This window comes from Oryza glaberrima, chromosome 2 (genome assembly GCF_000147395.1).
Source record: "Oryza glaberrima chromosome 2, OglaRS2, whole genome shotgun sequence".
Taxonomy (NCBI): Eukaryota; Viridiplantae; Streptophyta; class Magnoliopsida; order Poales; family Poaceae; genus Oryza; species Oryza glaberrima.
Window position 1 is genome coordinate 27,832,352 of NC_068327.1, and position 24,788 is coordinate 27,857,139.

A 24,788-nucleotide genomic window follows, 5' to 3' on the forward strand; every position below is an offset into this window, starting at 1 on the left:
TTACAACACATGTAACTAAGGTGCCATGATTCCTGTAAAAAAAATGCCTTAATGCAATACATGACAAGCACGGGATTGCATGAGCAGCAATAAGATGTAAAGACGAGGTTTGAACTCACAGTCTTCATTCAAAACAAAGAAAGAGCTTTGAACTCATGGAAAAATTTCTCCAAAATTCCAACAGAATAGTGCTTCCGTTGATTTTCAGTGGATTTCGTTGGATTAAATTCTTTTTGTTGCAACGTATACATGATTCTGCAGGACTTCTTTTTTCTCCCTATAGTTGGACTGCAATCCAAATTGTCCATTTTCCAGTTCCAGGGCCTAACTGATTTCTGGGCGTCCTACGGAACCAACGGCTCGTCCGGCGCGGCGGGCGGGCGAATCACGCCGATCTCCGGGAGATCCGGGTTAACGGAGAACCTCAGCCACCGCTTCTTCTCCACGAACCTCAGCGCCGGCTGCAGCACGAGCCCCATGGCCACCGCGCCGAGGCTCACCACCGCCACCTTCAGCGTGGACAGCGCGAGCACCACGGTGATCAGCGCCGTCGGCGGCACCAGCATCGCCACGCACCCGGCTGTGCCCAGCGGCACCCTGTATGGGCGCGCCGCGTCGGGGCGCCTCACCCGGTGCAGGATGAAGGCGACGAACTCGAGGAGCATGCCGAAGCAGTAGAGGAAGTTCTCGGCCGCCACGATCTCCTGGAAGCTCATCATCGAGAGCAGCAGCACGCCGGAGGCCGAGAAGAGGATGCCCGCCAGCGGCGTGCCGTACCGCGACCGCGCCGCGAAGAAGGACGGGAGCATGCCCCGCTCCGCCATGCCCAGCAGCTGGTACGAGTCGCTGCTCATCTCCGCCACGAACATGCCCATGTTCGACAGCGCCGCCGCCGACTGCACCCACCACATCAGCCACGCGCCGCCGAGCAGCTTCGCGATGTGCGCGAAGTAGCCGTCTGTCCACTGCCCCCTGTCCAGCGGCACGGCTCCCGTCCCGGCGAGGAGAGGGTACAGGTAGGCGACCACCACGAAGATGACCGCGTAGAACAGCGCCTTGGGCAGCGTCTTGCCGGGATTCTTCACCTCGCCGGCCAACGTGCTGATCGAATCCCAGTAGTTGAGGTTCCAGAACAGAGTGTTCAGGTACAGATTCCAATCGACGTTGTGGAGGTCGATCACGAGCCACCTCGCCGGCCGGAGCTTGGGGAGCGCGATGAGCCCCATGACGAAAAAAGGGAGGAGGGAGAAGACGCCAAGGCAGATCGCCACCCATCCGACGACGGTGAGCCCCCGGTAATTCAGCAATGTCAGCACGGCCGTCAGGCCGACGACGGCGAACGCCCTCGGCGCGCCTCCGCCGAGCGCCGGGACGCCGGACTTGAGGTAGTCCAAGAAGAGGACGGGGTAGAGCGCGTTGTCGATGACGCCGCTCAGCCACTTCATCCACCCTTGCTGGAACCCCCAGTACGGGCCGAGCGCCGACGCCACCCACACGACGTACCCGCCGTTCTCCGGGAACATGGCGCCCAGCTCCGCCGTGATCAGCGCCTCCGGGATGCTCCAGATGACGGGGAGGACCAAGAAGCCGATGATGGCGAGCAGCGGCCCGGCCGCGCCCACGCTGTCCTCGATCCCGAACGGCCCGCCGGACACCTCGTAGAAGATGAGGAAGATGAGCGGGATCATCGAAACCGTGCGTGCCGACGACGGCATTGGCCCGCCGGCGTCGCCGTCGGGGAGGCCCCTGTACTCCGTGCCGCACTCGCCCATCGGAGCGGCACCGTTCGCCGGTTGGGCGCTCTCGACGGTGGGCTTCTGCATGTCGGAGAAGAGAAGAATAATTGGTTATCTATACGAAAGCATTAGCAGAAGAGATGTATTGTTGAGTTGTAGTAGGCAACTACTCGAGTTCAACAAGGAGACCCGCCTGCAAAAAACACAAGAAAAACACAATGACAAGAACAAACCATGTGCATGTAGCCACATAGTATGTTTAGATAAAAATTCTTGACGAAACCAGGCGTTTTGTCAGTACGAACGAAGATGTAATACCGAATCAAACACCAACCATTGGCGCACCGTGTAATCTTGATTGTGAAGAAGGGCAAGAACTCACCACCAGAAGAAGCTGCTTAATCCTTCAATATTCTAATTTGGTAGTCTCACCGGAGGGTTCCCATCTCAAGATCGTGATGGACCCGAAAGAACAGCTAGAACCTGAAGAGGGATTGGCTCCTTTGCTCCGCTCTCTTCAGCATCTTTCAGAAATAAGGTACTTGCTGCATCTTCGACGAAGACATCCTGCATTCCTACTCCTACGTATCATCAAGCTATCAACCAAGCCCGCAAGTGGATTTGTTTGGTGAAGCAGCGGCGGCTCACAGAGAGCTGAGAGAGGTGGTGCCATGCGGCGTTCGGCCGGTGACACCTGTTGCGCAGAGACGGCCACGCAGTCCGCTCCGGCTACACTTGTAAACTGCAGGGCTAGGTGGCTGCTTCTCTCCCGCCTCTCCGCTGCTTCACGGCCCAAAAGCCTTCTAGCACAAAAGCTAAGGCCCACGTCTAGCAAATTGGGCCGAATCGGCGAATCTCGTCAGCCCTGACAGACCAAGACATCGATGCTTCAGTTCCTTCCTGGTCCATGGCTGCACCGTACAGGTTAAAAAGTCGTACGAGATGGGCCGAATCAATGCGGAAAACTTAAAAGATCTTATCCCAAACAGGGGTCAGATTGGGATAATGGTAGCGATGCGACGAGAGAGGGGAACCGATTAGCCGACGAAGCGATCCCGGTGCACGGCTGGCTGGCGAACATGGCCGCGGCTCTCACTCGCACACAAGTAGACGTAGGAGTATACACGAGCAGCTACCGGCGGCAAAACCACGAGAAATAGGATTGAGATGGAGACGGGGATCGAGCGAGCTCTCACCTCTTGCCCGGTGTCAGCGTGGCCGGGATCCGCCGCCGCCGCTGCCGTCGTAGAAGCTGCCGGGTGGCCCGGCGACCGGACCGTGGCCAGCGACACCTCCGGGCGTCCGCCGGTGTCCGCCATGGATCCCCCGATCCCTCCTTCCTCCTCCCCGTGCCCCGGATGCTGGAGCTCAACCTGATTATTATTACGCCTCCGGCCGTGCGGAGTGGAAGCGCGCATCCAGCATAAATAGTGGCAGTACGTCGCTTTCCAGTTTACAAATTATCACCAGCGTGAGCATAAAGCGCGCAGCACATTTGGACTGAAGTTGAACCAAACGAATAGAAAAACACACACGCGGGGAAAAAAAAGAAAAAAAAATCCTCACAAAGCGATTGCCTTTCTCGAGAGCAAATCTTGCACTGTAGCGTGTGCACATGGCCAGTGCCCATCTCTACCGTTTTTGCTCCTACACGAGACGAGAATGTCAGAGTACGCGGCATATGCCAAGCAAGGCCGTGCGGGAACACTTGGCTTTAGGTTGAGTTCGAGTTTCCCAACTCACTCCCTTCATTTTTTGCGTGCACGTTTTTAAACTGCTAAATAATGTATTTTCAGAAAAATTTATATAAAGCGCTTTAAAAAATCATGTTAATTTGTTCTTAAAAAATAGATAATACTTAATTGATTATGTGCTAATGGCCATTTCGTTTTCCGTAGGGGAGTATCCGTGCATTGAATAAAAATTGGTCTCGAGCAGGGGGCGCCGCTAATGCTAGCCCCGTGGTAGTACAATACTACAACGCAGCAGGGCGATTCAATCCGGAAACGATGGAAAATCAGGCATCTTCCCATGTGCACATGGCAAAGCAAGGGGCCTCTCGTTCTCATCTGCTGTTATGACTATCTGTGCGAGCCGTTCCGGCGGCTGTGATAACCAGATCTAGCACGTGATCAAGCAGTGCGATTTATGGACGGATCCCCGCGACGGTCGCTGCGACGCTGCCTCTTGACGGGTCATAAGTTAATCAGCAATCAGGAGTATTCAGCTGAGAAAAAAGTTCCTAATTGACTGTCAACAAAGTGACAAGACTTCAGTCGACTGGCTGAGTTAGTTCGGCAGGGTTAGAACAACTGTCACCAGAATTAGAAAGGAGAGAATATAAGTTGAAAAAGTGTTAAAATGAGCATATCCGAATAATTGCACATTGAGCGGTATGCCTAGAAAGTAAAGTCCAATGCAACTAGAACTGGTTTATCTTTGGATCTGATTCTGACGGATTACTACAACAATAGTATCGTTTCTTTTTACAGCGAATCCTGCCTACTCTTGTAGTCTTGTGATGATCAGCATCAACGGACATAAAAAAAATGACAGGGTTACAGCGACCAACATTATCTGAAAAAAGAAATACTGACAGGGAATGCCGCTTGCAGTTTCACTGCGTGGAGTATATTCCCAAACGTTGGATTCAACAGAAAACAGGTAGTAAATCATATTACCATCTCACCAATTCCGCCACCCTAATAATCGAAGATATCATGGTCCATACCTGTTCCCGAAAAAATACAAATCCAAACGGAAGCAACCCGGCCCAAAATCCCAATCATAGAACAAACCACACACATTTGTTGGCATCCTGAAATTCATAAGCAGGTCGGCTTCTCTCTCTCAAAAAAAAATAGCAGGTCGGTTTGTCCGTCAGAGCTTAAAGATCACATCAAGCTGACAGCGCGACCAGCCACCAACCGGGGAGAGGGAGAGCGAGAAAGAATGGACAGGCCCGCTGCCTGCGCGCACCACCACCTGCTGCTCTCTCTCTCTCGCGTCGGGGGCCAGCCAATACACTTCTCCGCTCCGCATCACCGTCGCTGGTGGGGACCGCGGCGAGGCGATGCTGTCGATGGCAAGGAATGTAGAGAACATCGGCCCCGTGGCTCGTGAATGGGAGGGGAGATCATCTTCGTGCTTTGGCAGGTCTAACCTAACGGCTGGCAGGTTGCGCCCCCACTGCATTTGCCCTTTTTCTTGTTAGCGAAATCACTGCACTTGATGTGGTAACCCCCCAGTAGGAGTAATAATTATCACGATCCAACAACACCATCGCACAAAAAAAGTCCGCCCGATTTAAAACGAGCTTTTGCCGTATCGGCTCGCCTGAAAGCGTGTCATTAGCATGAGCCAAAGGAAGGAGAGGGGGTGAAAAAAAAGGGGGCAGAAAGGAATACTTTCCCTTCCGTTGGAGCAAAGCGGGTTAAAAAAGGGTTGGGAGGCAGATAAGAGGGGAGAGTCCCGGACGGAGCGCGATGCCGGAGACGGGACGGGTTTGAGGTTGGGGAGTATGGTTATAAAAAGTAACGGGGCGCGACGCGGGTAGAAACCGTGGTGGAGGCAAAGGCGCCGCGGGCTTGGCTTGGCTGGCACCCTCTCCTCCTCGTCTTCGGCTTCGTCTTCCCCCCGTCAAACCCACCCACGCCGGCCGCCGACGCCGCCGCCGTTGCGGCGGGTGCTTCCCCCGCTCGCGCCGGTGCCGGGGGGCTGAGGGGAAGAGGGGGAGGGGGAGGGAAGGCACGCGGCTGACCTCGTGGGGGAGGGGAGGGGAGGGGAGGGGGGGAACGGGGCGACACCACCCACCCACCGCCACCATATGCTCGTTGCCCGCCTGGTAAGGTATGGTATCTGTTTCATTCCATTGCCCCCCATCTTTCTCGTGCTTGCGCCCCTGCCCCCGCCGCTGTACTTTCGCGTGCCCTGGATTAGCTGGTTGGTTCATCTGCTTGTTGCGGCGCGCGGCGGATCTGTGCCTCCAGCCGCCGGATCTGGGTGGTTCGCGGGCGTTCGGTGCAATGCGAGTCTGCGCGTAAGTTTTTTTTTGTGTGTTGTGGTGAACAGTGGTGATAATTATTGCAGGGTGTTTTTTTTATCTTGTGGGGGTCGTGCCCCTGTTGGGACCTCGGATCTGTTCTTGTTTCGTGGCTAATTTGGATTTTATGGCAGAAGGAAGACGTTTTGTCACAATAGATTGAGAACGCTCTCTTTTTCCTTCCCATGGATGGTCATAATCTGTGCCTTTTGGTGCTTAGCGTTGTAATTTGTGATTAGGGTAGCAATGCAGATTGTTTCACATCATGTTCCAACCCAAGGCAATGCTTCTGAGTTACGAAATGTTTGTAATATTTATGACCTTGCTGTCTTGCCATGCTTGATCGATCATTGTTGTTAAATTGGATACCCGCATTACTTCCAATTTTTTGCACTTCTTAGGTAGTTAGGGGTATAGGATGATCATTCCATGTCGACGCCTTATTGCAACTGATTGAATAGTAGCATCGGTGTCAATATTTTGTCAATGCAGCAGCAACACTCTACCTTATCAGGCAATGTTACCTATAGTGCATTTTTTTTTATTCTAGGAGGAAGTGTATTTGATTGCTGCCAAGAAGGCAGTGCTTCATTTTGCACACATCAGTTTTGGTACTTGCATCATGTGGCCTGTACATCATTGTTCGCAAAGAAGAGAAAACTGAAGCGCTATAAATCCTTCGAGCAGTTTTTTCGGTCTAAACCCAGCCATATCTGAGTATGTTAGAATGATTATTATGTGCAAGGTTTCTGTCGGTTTTGATTGTGATCCTCAGACATACCTTGTGACGCAGATATTCATGCTGAGTTGATTCCTTCTAGTCACTTTGCATGTACCTATAGTTTGAACATGTGCACGGAAGTAATGATCTTTGACTGTGTTATATGTTTCTGACTTAAATCTGTTATATTAGATTGGACCAGCTGTGATTTGGGGAGCTTAAAGTGTTGATCAGAGACATGGAAAAAGTGATCTTCTGGGCACATCTCCTTAAATGCAAGCTTTTTCTTTCAAAAGAAACTCTTGATTGGTGTGTTTTAGCTCGTGGGAACACCCACCACTTCTCTCTGGTGAACTACACATAGTGGTTTTATGCTCCTTTATGCTCAAGAACATTTGGCTGATTCAATCTTTTTCCTGAAGCCATATTTCAAGTCTGCCAAACATCTACATGTAATGCACCTACTTCATAGCTTGTTCTTCCTTCATTTTGTGTCATATGGACTAATTTAGCTAACCACCATCTTTTTATTCTACTAGCACGTCATCTCTAAAGAAGCTTCCTTTAAGTTGTAGATGCTGATCATATAAGCTGGGTATGCCTCTTTTTACTGTTCATTGATGCATTTATTGGCATTTAGAGAAATAAATTCTTGCAACTTGAAATATTCTAAACAACTTACTCCTTCCCTTATTTTGTAGGGTTAACACCTTTGCTCATTTGTTTGTCATCTGTTGCTCCCTAGTTAATTACCACTAGTGTTGCATAGAGGTCAGGGTTCATCCTTGCTATAGTATGCAACTATATACTATGGTTGCTGCTTGATCTTCTGAGTGAACCAAGATCCAAGAAAACATAAGGTGCTGGGGATACTGTTCAATTGACTGGTTGCATATATTTGTTCGTGCTAATCGATAGACTAGTCAATTGGAAGTGGTGGCAAACACCTGTCTTTGTGACTTGGCTGTCCAACAGGAAAAGGCTAGCACAAGGCTGACATTGACCGGCATAATGGACAGGTAACTTTCATATTGACTTACTATTTTTAGGTCACCTTTTTCTTATCAAGTATGTTGTCTTTGCAGATTCAAAATGATTAAGGAAGTTGGTGACGGGACTTTCGGGAGTGTATGGCGTGCTATAAATAAACAAAATGGTGAAGTTGTATGTATCTGAAGATAAATCCATAGGAGGAAATATGCATTTCATACTTTTGCAAAATATTCCCAGTGAAATAAATAACTGATTGTAAGCAAAATGTGCACTGATCTATAGGTGGCAGTTAAGAAAATGAAGAGGAAATATTATTCTTTTGAGGAATGCATGAGTCTACGTGAAGTAAAGGTATTTTAACTGAAAGATGTACCCTCTTTCCTGCTATGAACCTTCAACTGATATTTCTCCTATATTGAAGTCTTTGCGGCGCATGAATCACCCTAACATCGTGAAGCTCAAGGAGGTTATAAGGGAAAATGACATATTATACTTCATAATGGAATACATGGTACTTAAGGATGTCATATACCGCAAAAGTTTAATTAGCTCTGTATCGCTTTTGTTAAGTCTCCCATGTTCTTCCAGGAGTGCAATCTCTACCAACTTATGAAGGATAGAGTCAAGCCTTTCTCAGAGGCAGAAGTCCGGAATTGGTGCTTTCAGATTTTTCAGGCTCTTGCATACATGCACCAGAGGGGTTACTTTCATCGTGACCTGAAACCTGGTAGGTTCTCTTGTTTAGTCAACATCTTCACCTATATTTCTGTGGCAATCAAATTATGAAACTACGGATGAGTATCAGATGTAGGTATGCAGAATCAGGGTATTATCGTATTGAGAATATGAGACATTTAGCCTTTATTTTTACCACATCTACTTTGCAAACTGACCGAGATATACTTTCTAATAAATATATACTTTCATGTGGGATTGTATTGTGCTTATAGCTATGGCACTAATCACTGTACTAATGCAGAGAATCTGTTGGTTAGCAAAGATGTCATAAAGCTGGCGGACTTTGGTCTTGCAAGGGAAGTTACATCCGTGCCACCATACACAGAATATGTGTCAACTCGCTGGTTAGTAGCACTCTACTCGCACACGTGGACACAAATCCCTTTTCTTTGTTAATGTTGATCCACATGTGTTTGAACATCTCAGGTACCGAGCACCTGAAGTATTGCTCCAGTCATCTATCTATGATTCTGCAGTTGGTAAAGTTTCTACTATCTACTTTGTATTTTGGCACATATAGTACATACTAAGTCATGATTGGATGATCCCCTTTTTGCCAACTTGCAGATATGTGGGCTATGGGTGCCATAATGGCCGAGCTGTTGACACTTCATCCTCTTTTTCCTGGCACAAGGTATAATATGCATATATCATATGTATATGCATTGTTGTTATGATTTGTAGTCACGTATCTCTCTGTGTTTGCCATGTATTTTGGGCATCTGTTATTCTGTCTCTCTTATTATATTTCTTCTTTGTGGTGGTCATATTTGCTCATTGCTGTTCTCTTTATCCAACTGTTTAGTGAGGCTGATGAGATTCTGAAGATTTGCAATGTTATCGGTAGCCCAGATGAACAATCATGGCCACAAGGATTGTCTCTTGCAGAGACCATGAAGTTTCAGTTCCCTCAGGTCAGTATTCATCTTCCCCTTTTCCCTTTGCCTATATATGTTTTCTTTTGGGGGTAAGCTCTTTGTTGTGATTATACTTGTTTCTGAATGTGTCATGAATCTTTGATATGTGTTGAGCCCATTCTGCAACTGTTTATTTTAACCCCTTGGTCATTCTCTGATGAATTTTGTCCTTGTGCCTCCCTATCTCTCTAGACAATGGTGGAATTATATCACTTCGCATGCCTTACAATCTTTCATCTCCATTAGTCCATTGCCTCCTTTTCCTCGCATATTATCATAGGTTTAAAAGCGTAGTGTCTTGTTCTAACTTGATTCATGAGTTTGACATAGATTGTCCATAAATAGTGGCTTAACACTTAACTAATCTCATGTGGATCTTATCAATGCAGGTCAGTGGCAATCAACTGGCAGAGGTAATGACATCAGTCAGTAGTGAGGCAGTCGACCTGATTTCAGTAAGTTCTACAATTCTGTTGCCCCAGATGGCGTACTTAAAATCTTTAGATTATTTTATTATATTTGTTTCTTTCTACATCTGCAGTCACTGTGCTCATGGGACCCTTGCAAGAGACCAAAGGCTGCAGAAGTTCTCCAGCATACTTTCTTTCAGGTAAAATTACTATTCGAACTCCGTTGCTGTTGTCTGTACCTCTGTTGCATAAGATAATCAAATTTATTTTTGCCATCCACTAGGGCTGTACATTTGTTCCACCTACTGTCCGGTCAAAAGCTGGAGTGCTCCCTAAAACGCCTCCATGTGGTTAGTTTCCACACTGTTTTGCCTCACAACCTTGGTGTTCCTGGTACTCTTGTTATATCTATGATCTATTTGTTTCAGTTGGAGTAAAAGGAGTTTCGGAGCACGGCATGCCTCGAAGATACTCTACAGGAACTCTATCAACAACCAAACCTCATAGTAATGCATCTCTGAAATCAAGTGGCTTATCTAAGACTGGTAATATGTTTAATCTTTTTTCTCAATTGCTTGTTAGCTTGCATTGTAGGCTATATTTTTATTTCCCTTTCCACCTTCCAGGTGTACAAAGAAAACTTCAAATGGATCGTCAGGCGCCACAGAAGATTAAAAAACCTACTGAGAGTAATAATAAACTAACCACTAATCGAGTACCTGCAAGGAATAGCCCAGGCAAGTTTCCATAGTTGCTTTATTTGAATTCTACATCAATTTGTGGTTGACTTTGAAGATTTACATTCCCTTTGTGGCAATTATAGGTCACCCTGTATTAAGGCATTCACGCAGTTTACCTGAAACTGGCCGGGCAACAATGCACAAGGTTTCAACCCTTACCGAGAGATTATCTCATATGTCTGTTACCTCTCGAACGCGTACTACTCCCAAGCCTGCTGCCCCGTTACTGAAGGCTGGGCTCGGCAAGTCTGACTTACTGGGAAAAACAGACGAAATACCTCCTGCAAAGAGGTTGACAAGAAAATTAGTAAGCTAACGTAGCAGCATCCATACAGTGGAAGCTGGTTAGCTGGTGCAGAGAGGTGTTATAAGCTACAGAGCAAAATCCCGGTCTGCTGAAAATGATGGCACTGCCGGAGTGTTTGCCAAATTTGCTGCATCCAAGTGCCATAGTAGAATAAGTCGAGCCTGCCGATCCACGTGGATCTGCTTTTGCCCCAAGTTTGTTCCATGTTTGAATAGAACATGAGTGTGCTATATCGATTTGAATTGTTGTCGACCAGTGTTCACTCGCATATGCGGTCTGACAAATGATAGACCCGCGAGCAGGAGGATGTTTGGCTTTTGCTTGTACAGTTTATGAGCTTTTGGGTGGCGGTCAAGTCTTTGTCGGGTCCTTGGCAAATGATACAATGCATAGTCTGGTTTTGACTTCGTCTGTGGCTCTATTCAGGTCCTTGTTTGAAGATGATGTCTCATTTCTCATGAACCTTCGAATGTTGGAAATGACCCTGATTGTATCGCTATCGTCTGCTCTACTTTGGACGAACCTGCTAGTTGTGCATGACCGGTGCACTTAACAAGCAATATATACACCATTCTACCGTCGAGGATCACATGAAACCATGCTAAAACAAACGAATTAAACGAACACCCTGTCCATAAAGGTTACAAACGGAAGACCAAAGTGGTCAGTTAACAAGAGTAGCAGCTTGACTGAGCCTGCTGCTTCTCAGACCACAGCATCCTTCCCCCTCATCCTATATTCACCCTGTAAAAAAAACCTAGTAGCACTAACCGTAGCAGCGGCAAAGTAGTAGTATCATCACACTCTTAACTATTCTTCCCGGCGACGCGTTAGCTTCTGTCACAGTATCACTTCACTCTCATCAACGATGGGTCTCGCGTTAGCTCACAGATACTGCGCGTGTATCCGGTCCCGGTTCTGCTCCCACCACACCTTGGCCCGCTCCTCGCCAAATCTCTCGCGGCTGCAACGTTGCGCACAGAGAGAAGTGTTAAAAATTCCACGCGAACACGAGGAAAATCCAGCGTGATCTGCCGGTATTGGTGACGTGTTAGCGTTTTCGGGATGTGTGTGTGGACTGTGGAGTGGCTTGCCTGAACCGGACGCGGCGGAGCTCGCGGGTGCCGTCGCCGAACTCGCGGATGGTGATGGACACCCCAGGCTCGTCCTGCTCCACCCACTCCGTGGCCTCCAGGTCGCTCGCGTTGCTGATGGACACGGACGCCTCGTCCCGGGACGACGTCGTGCCGCGCGACGGGTCGTACGGCGCCGCTGGTCCGGCGGCCGCGGAGTTGAGGAGGTTGAAGTGGTGCGCCCACACGTGGTCGGACGGGTCCGGCACGGCCGTGGACGGGTAGAACGGCGGCCGAGCCGCCGCCACCGACGACGACGACGACAGCTGCGCCTTGCTCGACGCTGTCCGGCTGATCGGGTGCTCCCTGCCAGCACCCGACGACGGCAGCGGCGGCGGCGGCGGCATCATCATCGCCGGGCTCTCCCTCGTCGAGCCGACGCGGGAGTAGAACGAATCTCTCTGCAAACATCAACCATCATCAGCAACGGAATGTGCAGAGCTTTTGCTAACCAGTGATGAAACGGAAGTGACCTGCATGGCTTCGTCGACGGAGGACGTCGGCGTCGAGAGGCCCTGCTGCCGGCTGAACGTCTGCACGTTGTAGAGCTCCACCACGCGGTCGTAGTTCTCCCCCCACCACCGCTGCGCCTCCCACTTGTTAAACATCTCCCGGCTGCAAATGCATCGCCACAATCCGTTAGCTCATGCTCATCACTCGAGCACCACGTGCTCGACGAAATGTCATGTCGCTTGATCGACACGAACCTGAACCGGATGCGCTTCAGATCGTTGCCAGCGCCGCCGGGGATGGAGACGAAGGTGATCTGCACGCCGGGCTCCACCTGCGCCGTCCACTCCCGCGGCACGCGGTCCTCCTCCAGGACGACTGTCTCCTCATCATCGTCGTCGTCGTCGTCGTCGTCGTCGTAGTCTTCCTCCCCGATGCTCGGTACCCCGCTCGCGCTCGGGCTCCTGATCACGCGCGGCTGGAAGCTGCGGTGGTTCACCTTGGGCGGCAAGTCCCACGTCGACGGCGCGGCCCGGGCGCCGGCGCTCGCCGTCGTCGTCCTCATGTAAGTGTAGGCCTCGCCGGCCCCGTCCGACGTGAAGCCCGACTCGTCGATGATGCCCGGGTACGCAGCGAGGCGGCTGGAGCGGTGGAAGCGGCTGCTCCTCAACGACGGGCTCCCGCCGGACTTGTATTGGTGCCTGCCGCTGCCGGAGAACTTGAGTACCATGTCCTTCAACTGAAACCACATTAAATTTGTGCAGATTAATTAATTATCCTCCTGAATAAGGGATCAATTGATTTTCCATTGTAAAAATATTTATTAAATATCCATTAGTCAAGTTAACATCATCCTTTTTTTTTTTTGAACGAATGCCAAGTTGACATCATCATACAACAGATGATATTATATATCTGAGGTAACATTTTTGCCTTGCATATTCAGTAAATATAATTTCTTGCAATTGGCAACAGAGTGGCTGCATATAACTTTTAACATGCCATTGCCTTTCCAGTATATAAAACTGCGGGAGTTTCGTTCGGGGCATCAACATTCACCACTAACGCACACGCCTCAGCAATCAAATCCTACGCGACAGCTCGGTCTCTCAAGTAAAGCGCCAATCATAACCACAGCAGGGTTAATGATCACCGATCGATTCCATCTCCATCCCGATGATTAGGGCTAACAAAAGCAGGACAGGGCGCACTTCCGACCCCCAGATTAGTCGCGTAGACGCCTAGCAGAAGGGCTCACACATCACCGAAAAGCACCAACAAAACCATCACAATGTCCTAAAACCCAGGACATCTTTTGCCTGAACTCTCAAGCAAGGAACAAAGCAAAGACAAAGCACACCCACACCACACCACTCAAGTTTCTCAAAGCAACATCGTGGACAGCGCCCCCCCGGATCATAATAACACCAGAGAGGGAAGGGAATCGATCCGGTCCATCCACACACACACACACATAGCCACACAGGTGCATGTCATGTGGTGCGTGCTTATGCTCCAAATATGTGTAGTACTAGTACTGCTACTTTAAAAGACGGCAAAGGCGAAAGCGTGCAGGAAGCAAAGGACGAGAGTACTCGAGTCCCAGTGACGAGGCGTGTCATCATGGAGTAGTTCAGAGATGGGTCGCAGCGAGAGCCCATCTTAAGAAACAAACCAGCCCATCGCAAGGACCACAAGTGTGTGTTTCTGTGCATGGCCTACGGGCTGGCTACGGCCCAGCTTTATTCTTCTCTGAGTGTCCAGGACCGTCTTGGGGGGAGGGGGGGGGGGGGGGTCCTCTTAAGAAAAGAAAAGGGAAAGGAACATCTTGGACTGAAGAGAGTAGCTGCTTGTTTGGTAACTCGAGGGAAGGGGATTGGGAGTTTACACGGGGGAGTTGATGATGAGATTAAGATGGGAATTTGATTTTTAATCCCAATATCTTGTTTGGTAGAGGTGATAGAAATTGATAGGGAATTTAGTTGGAGATTAGGTCATTAATAAAAACGGATGGCTGAGATTTGGTTAAACAAAGTAAAGGATGAATTCCCTCCTAATTACCTGCCCCTACCCAGGTATTGAAAAGGAGTGAGTTCCTTCCTCAATTCCCCATCCTCATCCCACCAAAATTCTCATGTCTCCTAACAAAACAAGACTCTTAATAGCCTCATCCCTCTAAACTCCCAATCCCTCCTAAAAACTCCCTCCAAACAAACGGGCCGTAGGAGTAAGACCCAGGGGTTAAGATCAATCAACCAGATAGTGTCTTTCCAGGAGGGAAAGATCACATTAGCAGCTACTCCCTCCATCCCGAAAAAAGGCAAACCCTGGGTTTCCGTGTCCAACTTTGACTGCCCGTCTTATATGAAATTTTTTTATAATTCGTATTTTCATTGTTGTTAGATGATAAAACATGATTAATATTTTATGTGTGACTAGTCTTTTTAATTTTTTTCATAATTTTTTCAAATAAGACGGACGATCAAACATTGTACACGGAAACCAGGGTTTGTCTTTTTTTTTTTTTAGGACGGAAAGAGTAGGATAGGACAGTCTTTTGTTGGGAGCAAGCAAAGTGAATGGATGGATGGAGCAAGTGAAAAGGGCAGGGGAATGGTAGTATGGGGGAACAGAAGTGACCATATCAAATCAGTCCAAAACCCAAAGCTTGAGGGGATCCATGCAAGAAAAAAGCAAGAGCCTTCTCTCCCCCACCAAACTCTAGTCATATTCCCCTGGGCCTTGAGTCCTTGACCAACTTTATCAAGGAATGTTTTAAAATGTAGTTAGAGCACTGTCATTCACCTTGTACTTGTGATTCCATGCAGGATATTGCCTGATTAGACACCCGGTGAGGAAGGGAAAAGAAAAGAGAAACGGTGTATATGACCACAAGTGTACTAGTATTGGTTGTCCTCCTGTACGTAGTGGTACTCTGTTCCCTTTCAAAGGCCAAGAACAAGGTGACGACAAGCAGGCTATGACAAAAGAACAACTACAGTGTAATACTTCCTCCGTCCCAAATGTAAGCATTTTTGAAGCTGGTACGGGTATTAAGAAAGTATATGAGAATGATTGAAGAAGGTGTGTGATTAGTTGAAAAAAGAAAGTAGGTGAAAAAGAATGGTTGTGATTGGTTGAGAGGAGAAGGTAGGTAAAAAAATAGCTTTATTTTGGAACAAAGTACTGTGCTAGAAATAGCTACATTTTAGGATGGATGTAGTACTAGAAGTACTAGCACCCCACTGCTAAGGAGCAGCAGAGGGCATTCAATTGACTGGTTAATGCAACAGAAGAAAATGTGGCATCAGGTCTCCGCCCATGCGCTAGTGCACAACATGTACGAGTACTACGGATTTTTACTCGTGTACGGAGTACTGGAGTAGTATAAGAATGCACATCAGCACATGTACCTGTGAAGTCAGAGACTTGCCGGAGTTGGGCGTGGCGGTGGCGGACCGGTGCCCGCCCTCCCCGCCGTCCTTGGTCGAACACGCGATGCACGCAAGCATTTCCTAGCCTCTCGAGTAGTCCAGAACCGCGCAAATCCTCCTTCCCTGCTCAGTCACAAACAAAGTCCATCGAAGAGCCAAGGGAAGATTGTCACTCGTTTTCCGCGCTTTTTAAACTACTAAACGGTGCATTTTTTGTAAAAAAATTTCTATAGAAACGTAGCTTTAAAAAAATCATATTAATGCATTTTTAAAATTTAAAATAGTTAATACTTAATTAATCCTGAGCTAATAACTCACCTCGTTTTATGTATCTTCCCAATCTTCCCAATCCTCTCTCCCTCAAACACACCCTAAGATAAGAATCTGGTCCTGGTATATCAAAAGAGGAACTGAGCCGTCACGCACTCACACGGCTAAAATCCAACATGTACTAGCAACGTAGCAGTGCCATTGACCCAGTGTGTGCGAGGAGTAAATACACGGAACATTTCTAGTAGCAGCAGGTACATCAGATTACACTGCAGCCACTGCCATGGCTGCAGTGCCAGCCGGCCGGCCGGCCGGCATAACTCCGAGCTGAGTAGCCATAGCCAGTGAGTAAACGCCGCTCTAGCTAATGCATGCCATGCCATGGCCTGCGCCGCAGGCTTTTGCCTTCCTTAAAATCGATACACCGACAGCAACCACTCGCCAGCCGAGTACGCTGCCACCATGGGGCGCACACGCCCGCGCGTGTGTATATCCATGCCCTTGGGCCTTGGCGCGGCCGGCCTGGGCCCGAACGCATGTTTGCACGCGCCGGCTCACTGCAGGCCACTGCCATGTTTGAGCTCTGGCTTAGCTAGGGGTAGGCGAGGCATCGAGCAAGAAACGGAGTCAATGCCCCCCAAGCTTTGGCTGCTTTATGGAGTAGTAGTACGTAGTATGAGAGGTACAGGGAGGTAGCTTCGGCAAAGTATAGCCCGGGTTGTGGATTGATTGATTGATGCATGCACGGATTGATGTTACTGCTTAATGCTGCTGCACCGGTGGGCTCAGTGTGCAGGCGTGCAGCTAGTACGTCGTCGTAGGTAGAGCATTCATTCACTCAACAAGCATAGGCTTAATTATGCTTGCTACTGCAGCAACAGGCAACAGGCAACAGGCAACCAAGGCATGCATGCCGATAATACACGAGGGAGCAGAGAAGGTTCTGAGAAAAACTGTACTAGCAGGAGCTCTTTTATCTACTCCTAAGTGAGGACACTGCCACTCCGAATCCAAGTGCATCGTCCAGTTCCAAGCGAAAGGCTGGAAGCTTGGAGAGCAGCCGATCGAGCTGAGCAGGAGGCAGATAGATAGACGGATGATGCACATATTGCACATTTGCATGGATAGAGAGAAGCCCTTTTAGGACCAGGGCCCTCATGGAAATTTTATCAGTGGTTGGGAGTGGATTGGAGGACCCACTGAAGGAAATGGAAAGGCAAACAGAAGCCTTCTTGCAGTGTAACATCCCAACTAAAAAACAGTCCTACTTGCACCTACAAAATTCGCGTGTATTGTACTATTGTAATACTACCGTTTTTAGTTTAAGCTTGTTATACTACAAAGGGTACTAGGAGTAATTACCAATGGATAAGATTGATTATATAGTTAAGTGTGGATGACGACAAGTGAGAATACTGCTTACCAGTTAGCAAGCCACCATCAAGCTATTGCTCATCCAAAGCAACTCCCGCCAATCACAGTCTCGCAGCAATGCTTGTGACCACGCGGACAGTGGTATCTCGTCACTGCTCCTTCTGACGCAAAGATGATCTGAACAACAGCGACAGGGAAGAGAAGGTGATAAAGATTACGCAATGTACATGTGGCCGACTAGAAAAGCATAATGCTCACTTTTATCTGCAAAAATACTGCTAGGACAGATATTTAGCCGATTGTTCGCTGTCCAAATCGACAAGCCTGACTCTATAAAGAAACAGGCCAGTACTCATTGCTGCAAGAGGCTGTCGACGCTACGGAAAAAAAAGGCAACAGTGGGAAGCAATGGGATTGCCTCCCCAAATGGACCCAATGGAAGGCTGGAGATCTCAATGATCGACAACGCAAACGGACCCAGAGATGAACCCCCCTCCGAAAACGAAAGCGCAGCAAATGGACACTAGAGCAGAGCACAGGACACACGTAGCTACTCCAAATATGCACACCATAAAAAAAGAAACAGAGAAAGAGATGGCAAAGATCTCGTTCTCCGATTCAAGGGGAAAGGAAACAGCAGTAGTCACTGGTCAGTTACCTTCTTCCTCCTCTTCTTGGACAGCGGGTGGCTCCTCTCTCGGTCGACAGATCCTCGCCGGCGCGCGGCGGCACAAGAGCTCGGAAGCGACAGAGGAGAGCGGCTGAGCTATCAGGCGATCGACTGCCGCCTTTTGGGTGGTAGCTAGCGAACGAGCTGCCGAGCAGCGATGCCAACAGAAACAGGACGAAGAGGAGATCTTTTCCACTCCCCCTTTTCCTTTTCTTTTCTTTTTTTTTTCCGCGAGGGAGAGAAGCAGGGAGAAGGAAGGATTGAGAGGAAACGGCGGGGAGCAGAGGCAGGAACAGAGCGGGAGGGAGAGGGGAGATCCCCGGATTCGCTCGCGGCCGTCTGATCCGCCCCCGAAATCGAGCGAAAGCACTCGCCGACCGAGCCGTCGACGGCTATTTATACAAGGGAGAAAAGCGCTCGCGATCACGGCCGTCGGTATGTTTCGCTAGGCTGCGACGGCCAGGATGCGTGGCGCTTGGTTGGGGGCGGGGGGGGGGGGGGGGGGGGGGGGGGGGGGGGGGGAGGTGCTTTGGCCAACGTCCCAGGCTTACCACGCGCACCGTACCACACCTGCTCTGCGTACGCATTTTTAACGTGGCGCAGCCGTTGGCAGTTGGCTTGTGGCTAGCGGCCGGCTTCGCCACCCTCGCGGTCGCGGTGGCATTTGGCAACCCGCCAACTTGTGTTGTCGGGCTCGGGCCATGCGCGTGCGCGCGGGCGACGCCAACGTCGCGCCTGGGAAGAAGGTCGCGGCAGCGTGGGTGTCGGGGACGTGTGTTTCCGCCGAGACTGGCAGCGAGGACGGTGGCGGTTTTGGTGTTGGAAGGCGACATCCCGGCAATGTCGGCTGTTCCAAAATTAGTACTACAACGCTTGTTTATGGAACTTGTCGACGGGTATCACCGGATATAGAGGGTATTAGGGTACATTCGTACAAGGATCTACGTAATACGACATCAAGTAGACAAAAGACGAGGATTATACTGGTTCAGGCCCCTTGGTAGGTAATAGCCCTAATACAGTTGATGTGGGATTATATGGTGGAAAACACAGGTTACAAAGGGAACAATGGAACTTGAGGGATCCGCGAGATCGTGGTCTAGTTGGTTCGACTAGATCCTCAGCGATTTGGCTCCTTGCAGGCTCCAACTTCGTAGGCTGTGAGGGTTATGTTGGCTCCGAGATTCGATGCCCCAGGTCCTCCCCGGGGGGTCCCTTTTATATCGCAGGTCAGGCGGTTTCCAAGTAGAACTCGGAGATAACAGACCCTATACAATACATTGACGACCCAGTCTTGTCCGAGTAGGACTCTTTCCATCTGTAGACTCCGTGAAGTATTTCCTTAGTATGCAGGAAGTATCCGTATGCGCGTGGGTATACCCTACCAATATGTAACATATATCGAAGGGTAAAGGGTATACCTAACCCGGAACCCTAACAGTAGCCCCCGACTTCTTCTTAAATGAACTCGTGTAACCATTCGCGACTTCTTGTGTTGAGACTGTTGTCGCTCCCGGTGTGAGGACCATAGAGTCAGGACGTAGTCGAGAACACCGTGTGAAGCCCAACGGTCACGAGAGAATTTAAACTGAAGTCCAAAAAACTGTCGCGCGTAACGGACCCAGAAATCTCCAGCAGGCATCTCTCCCCTTTCCTTGAAATTCGCACCATCGGAAGTGCGTCTATTTAAGGGAATTTTGGGGATCCATTTTGAAGTTCGCCTAGTGTGAAGAAAACATCCCGCCTATAAGCGCTCTTCGTCTTCTCCGCTGCCACAAGAAACCCTAGTTCATCGACCTGAGCCCTCTCTTCGGCAATCTCCGATCAGCGATGGATCTCGGCAAATCATCCTCCACCAGTGCGTCGCTGAAGAAGCTTCAGGAAGACGGCGCCCTTCCCGGTCGCGGAACCATGGAAAGAGAAGCAGGAGGTACTAATCCCCAGCCCGTCTTAGGTCGCATGGTTGCGATCGAAGACTATATTCTCTGCGGTTTTCTCCCTCTGCCTTCCGAGTTTCATCTCTTGGTTTTGAACTTCTACGGTCTTTCTCTTCTCCATTTGAACCCCAATTATATCGCCTTTCTTAGCATCTTTTCTCATCTTTGTGAGGCCTACATTGGGGTAGAGCCCTTTCTTGACCTCTTTCGCTTCTACTACGAGCTGCGTTGGATGGAGTCCAACAGGGTGTTTGGTTGCGTCGGGTTCCGACTTCGGGATGGCCTGAAGTCGCGTTTTATCCCCTTCCAGTGCCCTTCTTCTCGTAGCAAATGGAGGACGAGGTGGTTCTACCTTCAGATCAAAGATTCGGACCCTGTCTTCGTTGTTCCCGAGGAACAACCGGACAAGATTTCGTCTTGGACCGCAAAGCCCCCTTTGACCCCCTCTCTCCAGTCGTTTATCGACATTATCGACGATCTCTGAGTACGAGGCTTGTCGGGGTATGAAGTCGCTGCAGACTTCATTGGTAGGCGGATCCAGCCGCTCCAGGCTCGAGCCCATCCAGTCTTTGATTATTCCGGACCGGGGTTTCTCCTCGGGGTATCTTTCTCGCATTTATCCTGACATGCTCATGTTCGTGTTCGTCTTGATTTATCGAAATTTGGTTCTCGATTCTCAGGTCTGAACAGCGAAGCCGTGGAACGTCGTGTTGGCCAGGTGATGATCAGTGGTCCGACAACGGCGAGTGCCATCCCCGTTACCCTTTGTGAGAAAGGGGTGGCCGAACGTGATGTTGCCATCAATGTAAATGTGCTCGATAAGCATTCTACGTTTTCCTTCCGAGATCACATTGTGACTTGATTACGCATAGGCTCTTCCTCTGACTAACATCATCGGGCTGCTCGCGGACCATCAGGTGGTGGCGTCTCTGAAAGAGAAGGTCGCCAAGGAGGCGTCTGATGCTGCTGCTGCTACTACAAGTGGTGGCAATGTTCCGACAAAGGGGAGGAAGTTCTCCTCTGTAAGCGGACATCGTCGCAAGGCATCGACCCCCTTGGTAAGCTATCATGTCGTCAGATCGTACAGCTAGAAGAATTTTGCCTTACTTCGCATCGACCGTTTTTCAGGCCTCGGACGCGTCTCCCCCGCCTCCACGACGACAACGCCTTGTGACGGTTGGCGAGAAGTAAGTAGACGAACTTAACTTTCCGTGATTTTATTCGAGTGTTGTCTGAACCATGGCCGTCTCACAGGGCGGCGCGGGCGAAGGCTGCGCAAGACAAGTCCGGAGGGACCTCCGGCGCGTCGCCCGCTGCGGCCTCGACGGATGTCGTGCTCTGGGAGCCGCGAGGCGACACCAAGCGGCCCAGTCAGCGATCCCGTGGCTAGTCGTGGTCCACCGGCTACCGTCCTCACCTGGGAGAAGCTCCAGGTCGAGATGGGGCGCCTCCTTGAGGGTGGTGCTCGCGGCATCGGTCGCGAGATTGCGGAGGCGAGGTCGGCGGCGTCGTCGGCAAACGAGCGGGCTGATCGGCTGGCACACGAGTTGTCGGAGGCTCGTTAGGACCTCAAGAAGATGAGGGAGTTGGTGGCCGGCAACGAGCGACAACGGCAGGGGCTCGAGCACCGCATGTCGGAGCTCGGGAACAATCTGTTAGAAATCCGTGGCTCGTTGCGGGTCACCTATACTGGTCAGCACCAGCTCGCCGGGGAGTGCAGTATTAAGTCTACTATCCCGGCGAATCCCGACGAGTTCTCGCTGACATCTTGTCTTGCGGAGCTGGCGGCGGCGATGGAGGAAATCCCCTCCAAGCATGCGGCCAGGATCGGGGAGGAGACATCGAACGGGATCTACACCGGGGCGTGCCACGTCCTTGCGTGTAAAGCTGGCGCATCCTGAACTCGATCTGCGCGAGATCTTGGATCAGGGGGCGGCTAGCAACACGCGTAAGGAGGTGATGGAAGAAGTTGGTGAACTGGGGGAATCTGTTCTCCCCCTTTTTGAAGAGTAGGGCCTCTTGTACTCGCTAGATATGCTGTATAAAACTGGATCTTAACCGCCTTTGTGCGAGCAGTTATTGTTCCAGCTTACTCTTGTATGTTGATCTTGAAAGCTTTTTTTGTCCCTTGTAGAGATGTTGATGACGAGGATGTCCAGCAGCGCGGGCAACCCGAGTCACCGGTGATTATTCCGACCCTCACGTTTGAATCACATGCGTCGCCCGACAATGTAGACTAGACCCTTGCTACGGGGACGGAGATGGCGACCACTTCCTTAGGTTAGTGGTCCATTCATCCCTTTTGCTCCTCCGATTAGATCACCTATGTTCTCAGAAGAGGCGTGTAGCCTGACTTAGTCGTTCCCACACTGAGCAGATCTCGAGAGTGCTCTCGCTGGCCAAGATCATCGTATCCAATACTGGAAGATAAAATTTGAAGTAGCAGAACTCGAGAGGACTATGCTTGCAGTGAAGAAAGGGCAGGCTGTGGAAACGCTCCGAGGTCGTGAGGTGTGGTTCAACTCGTACTTGAAGAGTTGCTGCACATCCATGGCCAAGGTTTGTAGAGAGCTCCGAGTACCTCGTGGGGATTCCGAGGAGTCCGCGGCCGGGTATATCTCATGGCTGAATGGGGCCTGTGCTCAACTCGATGACGTCGGCAAACGTATCGACGAGGCCTTGAAGCAGGAGTGTTGTCGATCGAGCCGATATGCCGGGGGGCACGTATTGGCTTGCCTACGGGATCATCACCCGCGCCTGGACCTCGATTTTCTCTGTGAGGGTTTTGCTCGTTCTCGGAGGACTCCAGCGGAGATAGACCACCTGGCGAGGTTGATGGCACCGTTGGCGGAGAAGATCCTTCGGTCTATGGATTGGCGTTGGCCTTCTTGGTAGTCTTCGTATCATGTGATAGATATCTCAGGAAAAAGGTGTAATATAGCTTTGGATTTGTGTAAAAACTATAAGAAGTATTTTGTGAAATAGAAAAGAAATCTATCTTTAACAAATCTTTCTTACTCCGGATGTCGTGTGTAAGAGTGTGTTCTCAGTTCGCGACTTTAGTCAGTCGTTTGAGTCGTACACTCTCCCTAGCCCCTAGCCTTGTCGTCGGAGGAATTTTCTCGGAGGATAAGGCTCTTAGACCTTTGACCTGCCTTGGTTGAATAAGCTCTGATCCTAGCCCCCAGCCGTGAAATTGGAAAGTTAATTTCCGATTTCGCGGCTTGGTTAATGTCACATCCCAAAGTTCTTTCCCAAGTCTAAATTGAAATTTATAAATGGTCTCAAGAAAATACTTGTGTAAATCAAGAGAAAACCCTAAGAAAGTAATACAAATAATAATCGAATTTGACATGTGGAATTTTTCTTGAGTTCTACATGTCGAAATTCACTAACAGGACTTTTAGTGGAATTTCCAGAGCCCTAGAAATAATTTTAATCAATTAAAATTGAGCACAAGCAATATTTTAATTCCAGGAAAAATCCTTTTCTTCCTTTTTCTTTTTCTTTTTCCCCTTTTTCTTTTCGGATGGGCCGTCGGCCCATTCTCCTTCTTCCTCTCCCTTCCGCTGGGCCGGCCGAAGACCAAGGCCCAGCTAGGCAGGCCGCCCCGCCTCCCTCCTTTCCCGAGGTCGCCGACAGGTGGGGCCCACCTGTCGGGTCCTCCCCCAACCTCCCGCCGCCCGCGCCGGTTACCACCCCGCCGCAACCGCCGCCGCGCCCACGCCTCCGCCTCCTCCGGGCCACGTCGACCACGCCGCGCATGCGCCGCACCTCCCGCGCCCACTCCCCTCTCTCTCCCGCCCGCGCCCGCGCTCGAGATGGCCGGGATTCGATTTTCGAATCCTGCCTCTCTCTCTCTCCTCTCCCACTCCCCCGCGTTGGCCGGCGATTCCCGCCTCTCTCGGCCACGTCCGGCTCCCTCTCTCCCTATTTAAGCTCCGCCGTCGCCCCCTCTCGCTTTTTCCCCATTTTGCCGAACTCTCCCGAGCTCTCCATCGCTCCCGCACCGTGCATCCACCCGCCGCCGCCTTTCCCGCCGCTCCGGCAGCCGCTCGCCACCGCTAGGTTCACCGCCGCACCGCGCCGTTGCCGCCGTCGGGTTCGCGTGGCCGAGATCCACCCCGTCCACCCCTCCTTCGTCGAGGTTTGCCGCCGGAGCGCCGTTCCCACCGTGCGACGGTGAGAGCCACCATGTCCGCCGCCTTCGGCCATGGTTTCCGATCGCCGTGGTTCATCTCTCTCCCTCTAACCTCTCTCTTTTCTTTCCTTAGGGCATTCCGGACCTCGTCCGCCCGTCGCCGCCGTTTGCCCGTGGTCGCCGTCGCCGTTCGCCGTCGTCTTCGTCCCCGCCGGCCACTCTCAGTGAGGCATCCCTCTTCCCTCTATTCCCCTCCCTCTCCTTCCTAGCCGCCGCTTAGCGCCGCCGCCTTCGCGTCGCCTTCGCGCCGCCGCCTCCGCCGCCGTTTGCCATCGCCGGCAACGCGTGCGCGCGCGCGCCGTCGCCATCGCCGTGGCCGGTCGGCCGGCCTTGAGCCGAGCCGAGCCGGGTCGCCGCCGTCCGTCCGATCAGCCCCGGGGGCGATCTGAGCCGTCGGTCCCGTGGACCGGCGGTGGACCACCCGCGTGGTCCCGGTCCACGGTGGACCGCCCCCCCTTTGAGCCGCTGCCGAGTGGGGCCCGCATGCCGGCGCCCCTTTTCCCTCTCTCTCGAGCCGCTGACCGGTGGGCCCCGCATGTCGGCGCCGCCCCCCCCTTGATGACGTCAGCCCTGGGAATTATTGCGCAATAAATGATTTAAGGACTTTTTGTTATAGTAATAAACACAGTGAATTTTCTAAAATTCATAACTAATTCATCCGTGCTCCGTTTAAGCCCATTCAAGTCTCAGTAAATCAAGAAAAATGTGTAGAATC

At 50.6% G+C, this 24,788-nt stretch overlaps 3 protein-coding genes across 9 annotated transcripts; 1 reads left to right on the plus strand and 2 right to left on the minus strand.

Annotated features, from left to right (window-relative positions):
- LOC127761168 (polyamine transporter PUT1) lies at nucleotides 1-3,219 on the minus strand. Of its 4 annotated transcripts, none has more exons than XM_052285410.1 (2): nucleotides 2,933-3,219; nucleotides 1-1,817 (listed from the first exon to the last, which is right to left on the minus strand). In XM_052285410.1, the coding sequence occupies exons 1-2, from the start codon at nucleotides 3,152-3,154 to the stop codon at nucleotides 345-347; spliced, it is 1,695 nt and encodes a 564-aa protein (XP_052141370.1). In that variant the 5' UTR covers nucleotides 3,155-3,219; the 3' UTR covers nucleotides 1-344. The 4 variants fall into 4 exon arrangements, with proteins under 4 accessions (XP_052141370.1, XP_052141373.1, XP_052141371.1 ...); XM_052285413.1 differs by having other exon boundaries at nucleotides 1-2,601; nucleotides 2,933-3,042; XM_052285411.1 differs by having other exon boundaries at nucleotides 1-2,647; nucleotides 2,933-3,023.
- Nucleotides 3,220-5,250: 2,031 nt separating this feature from the next.
- On the plus strand, nucleotides 5,251-11,011 carry LOC127761626 (cyclin-dependent kinase F-4). Of its 3 annotated transcripts, none has more exons than XM_052285942.1 (18): nucleotides 5,251-5,585; nucleotides 6,692-6,951; nucleotides 7,039-7,094; nucleotides 7,201-7,518; nucleotides 7,585-7,663; nucleotides 7,775-7,843; nucleotides 7,914-8,003; nucleotides 8,081-8,219; nucleotides 8,472-8,574; nucleotides 8,657-8,709; nucleotides 8,798-8,864; nucleotides 9,036-9,144; nucleotides 9,537-9,602; nucleotides 9,689-9,757; nucleotides 9,841-9,907; nucleotides 9,986-10,102; nucleotides 10,184-10,294; nucleotides 10,381-11,011. In XM_052285942.1, exons 4-18 carry the CDS (start codon nucleotides 7,511-7,513, stop codon nucleotides 10,611-10,613), a joined length of 1,380 nt encoding a protein of 459 aa, XP_052141902.1. In that variant the 5' UTR covers nucleotides 5,251-5,585; nucleotides 6,692-6,951; nucleotides 7,039-7,094; nucleotides 7,201-7,510; the 3' UTR covers nucleotides 10,614-11,011. The 3 variants fall into 3 exon arrangements, with proteins under 3 accessions (XP_052141902.1, XP_052141904.1, XP_052141903.1); XM_052285944.1 differs by having other exon boundaries at nucleotides 5,251-5,580; XM_052285943.1 differs by lacking the exon at nucleotides 5,251-5,585 and adding an exon at nucleotides 5,617-5,775.
- Nucleotides 11,012-11,219: 208 nt separating this feature from the next.
- LOC127761627 (protein Brevis radix-like 2) lies at nucleotides 11,220-18,304 on the minus strand. Of its 2 annotated transcripts, XM_052285945.1 has the most exons (8): nucleotides 17,924-18,304; nucleotides 17,315-17,442; nucleotides 15,940-16,011; nucleotides 15,601-15,744; nucleotides 12,445-12,926; nucleotides 12,211-12,352; nucleotides 11,699-12,138; nucleotides 11,220-11,568 (listed from the first exon to the last, which is right to left on the minus strand). In XM_052285945.1, exons 4-8 carry the CDS (start codon nucleotides 15,697-15,699, stop codon nucleotides 11,490-11,492), a joined length of 1,242 nt encoding a protein of 413 aa, XP_052141905.1. In that variant the 5' UTR covers nucleotides 15,700-15,744; nucleotides 15,940-16,011; nucleotides 17,315-17,442; nucleotides 17,924-18,304; the 3' UTR covers nucleotides 11,220-11,489. The 2 variants fall into 2 exon arrangements, with proteins under 2 accessions (XP_052141905.1, XP_052141906.1); XM_052285946.1 differs by lacking the exon at nucleotides 15,940-16,011.
- Between the last annotated feature and the right edge of the window lie 6,484 nt (nucleotides 18,305-24,788).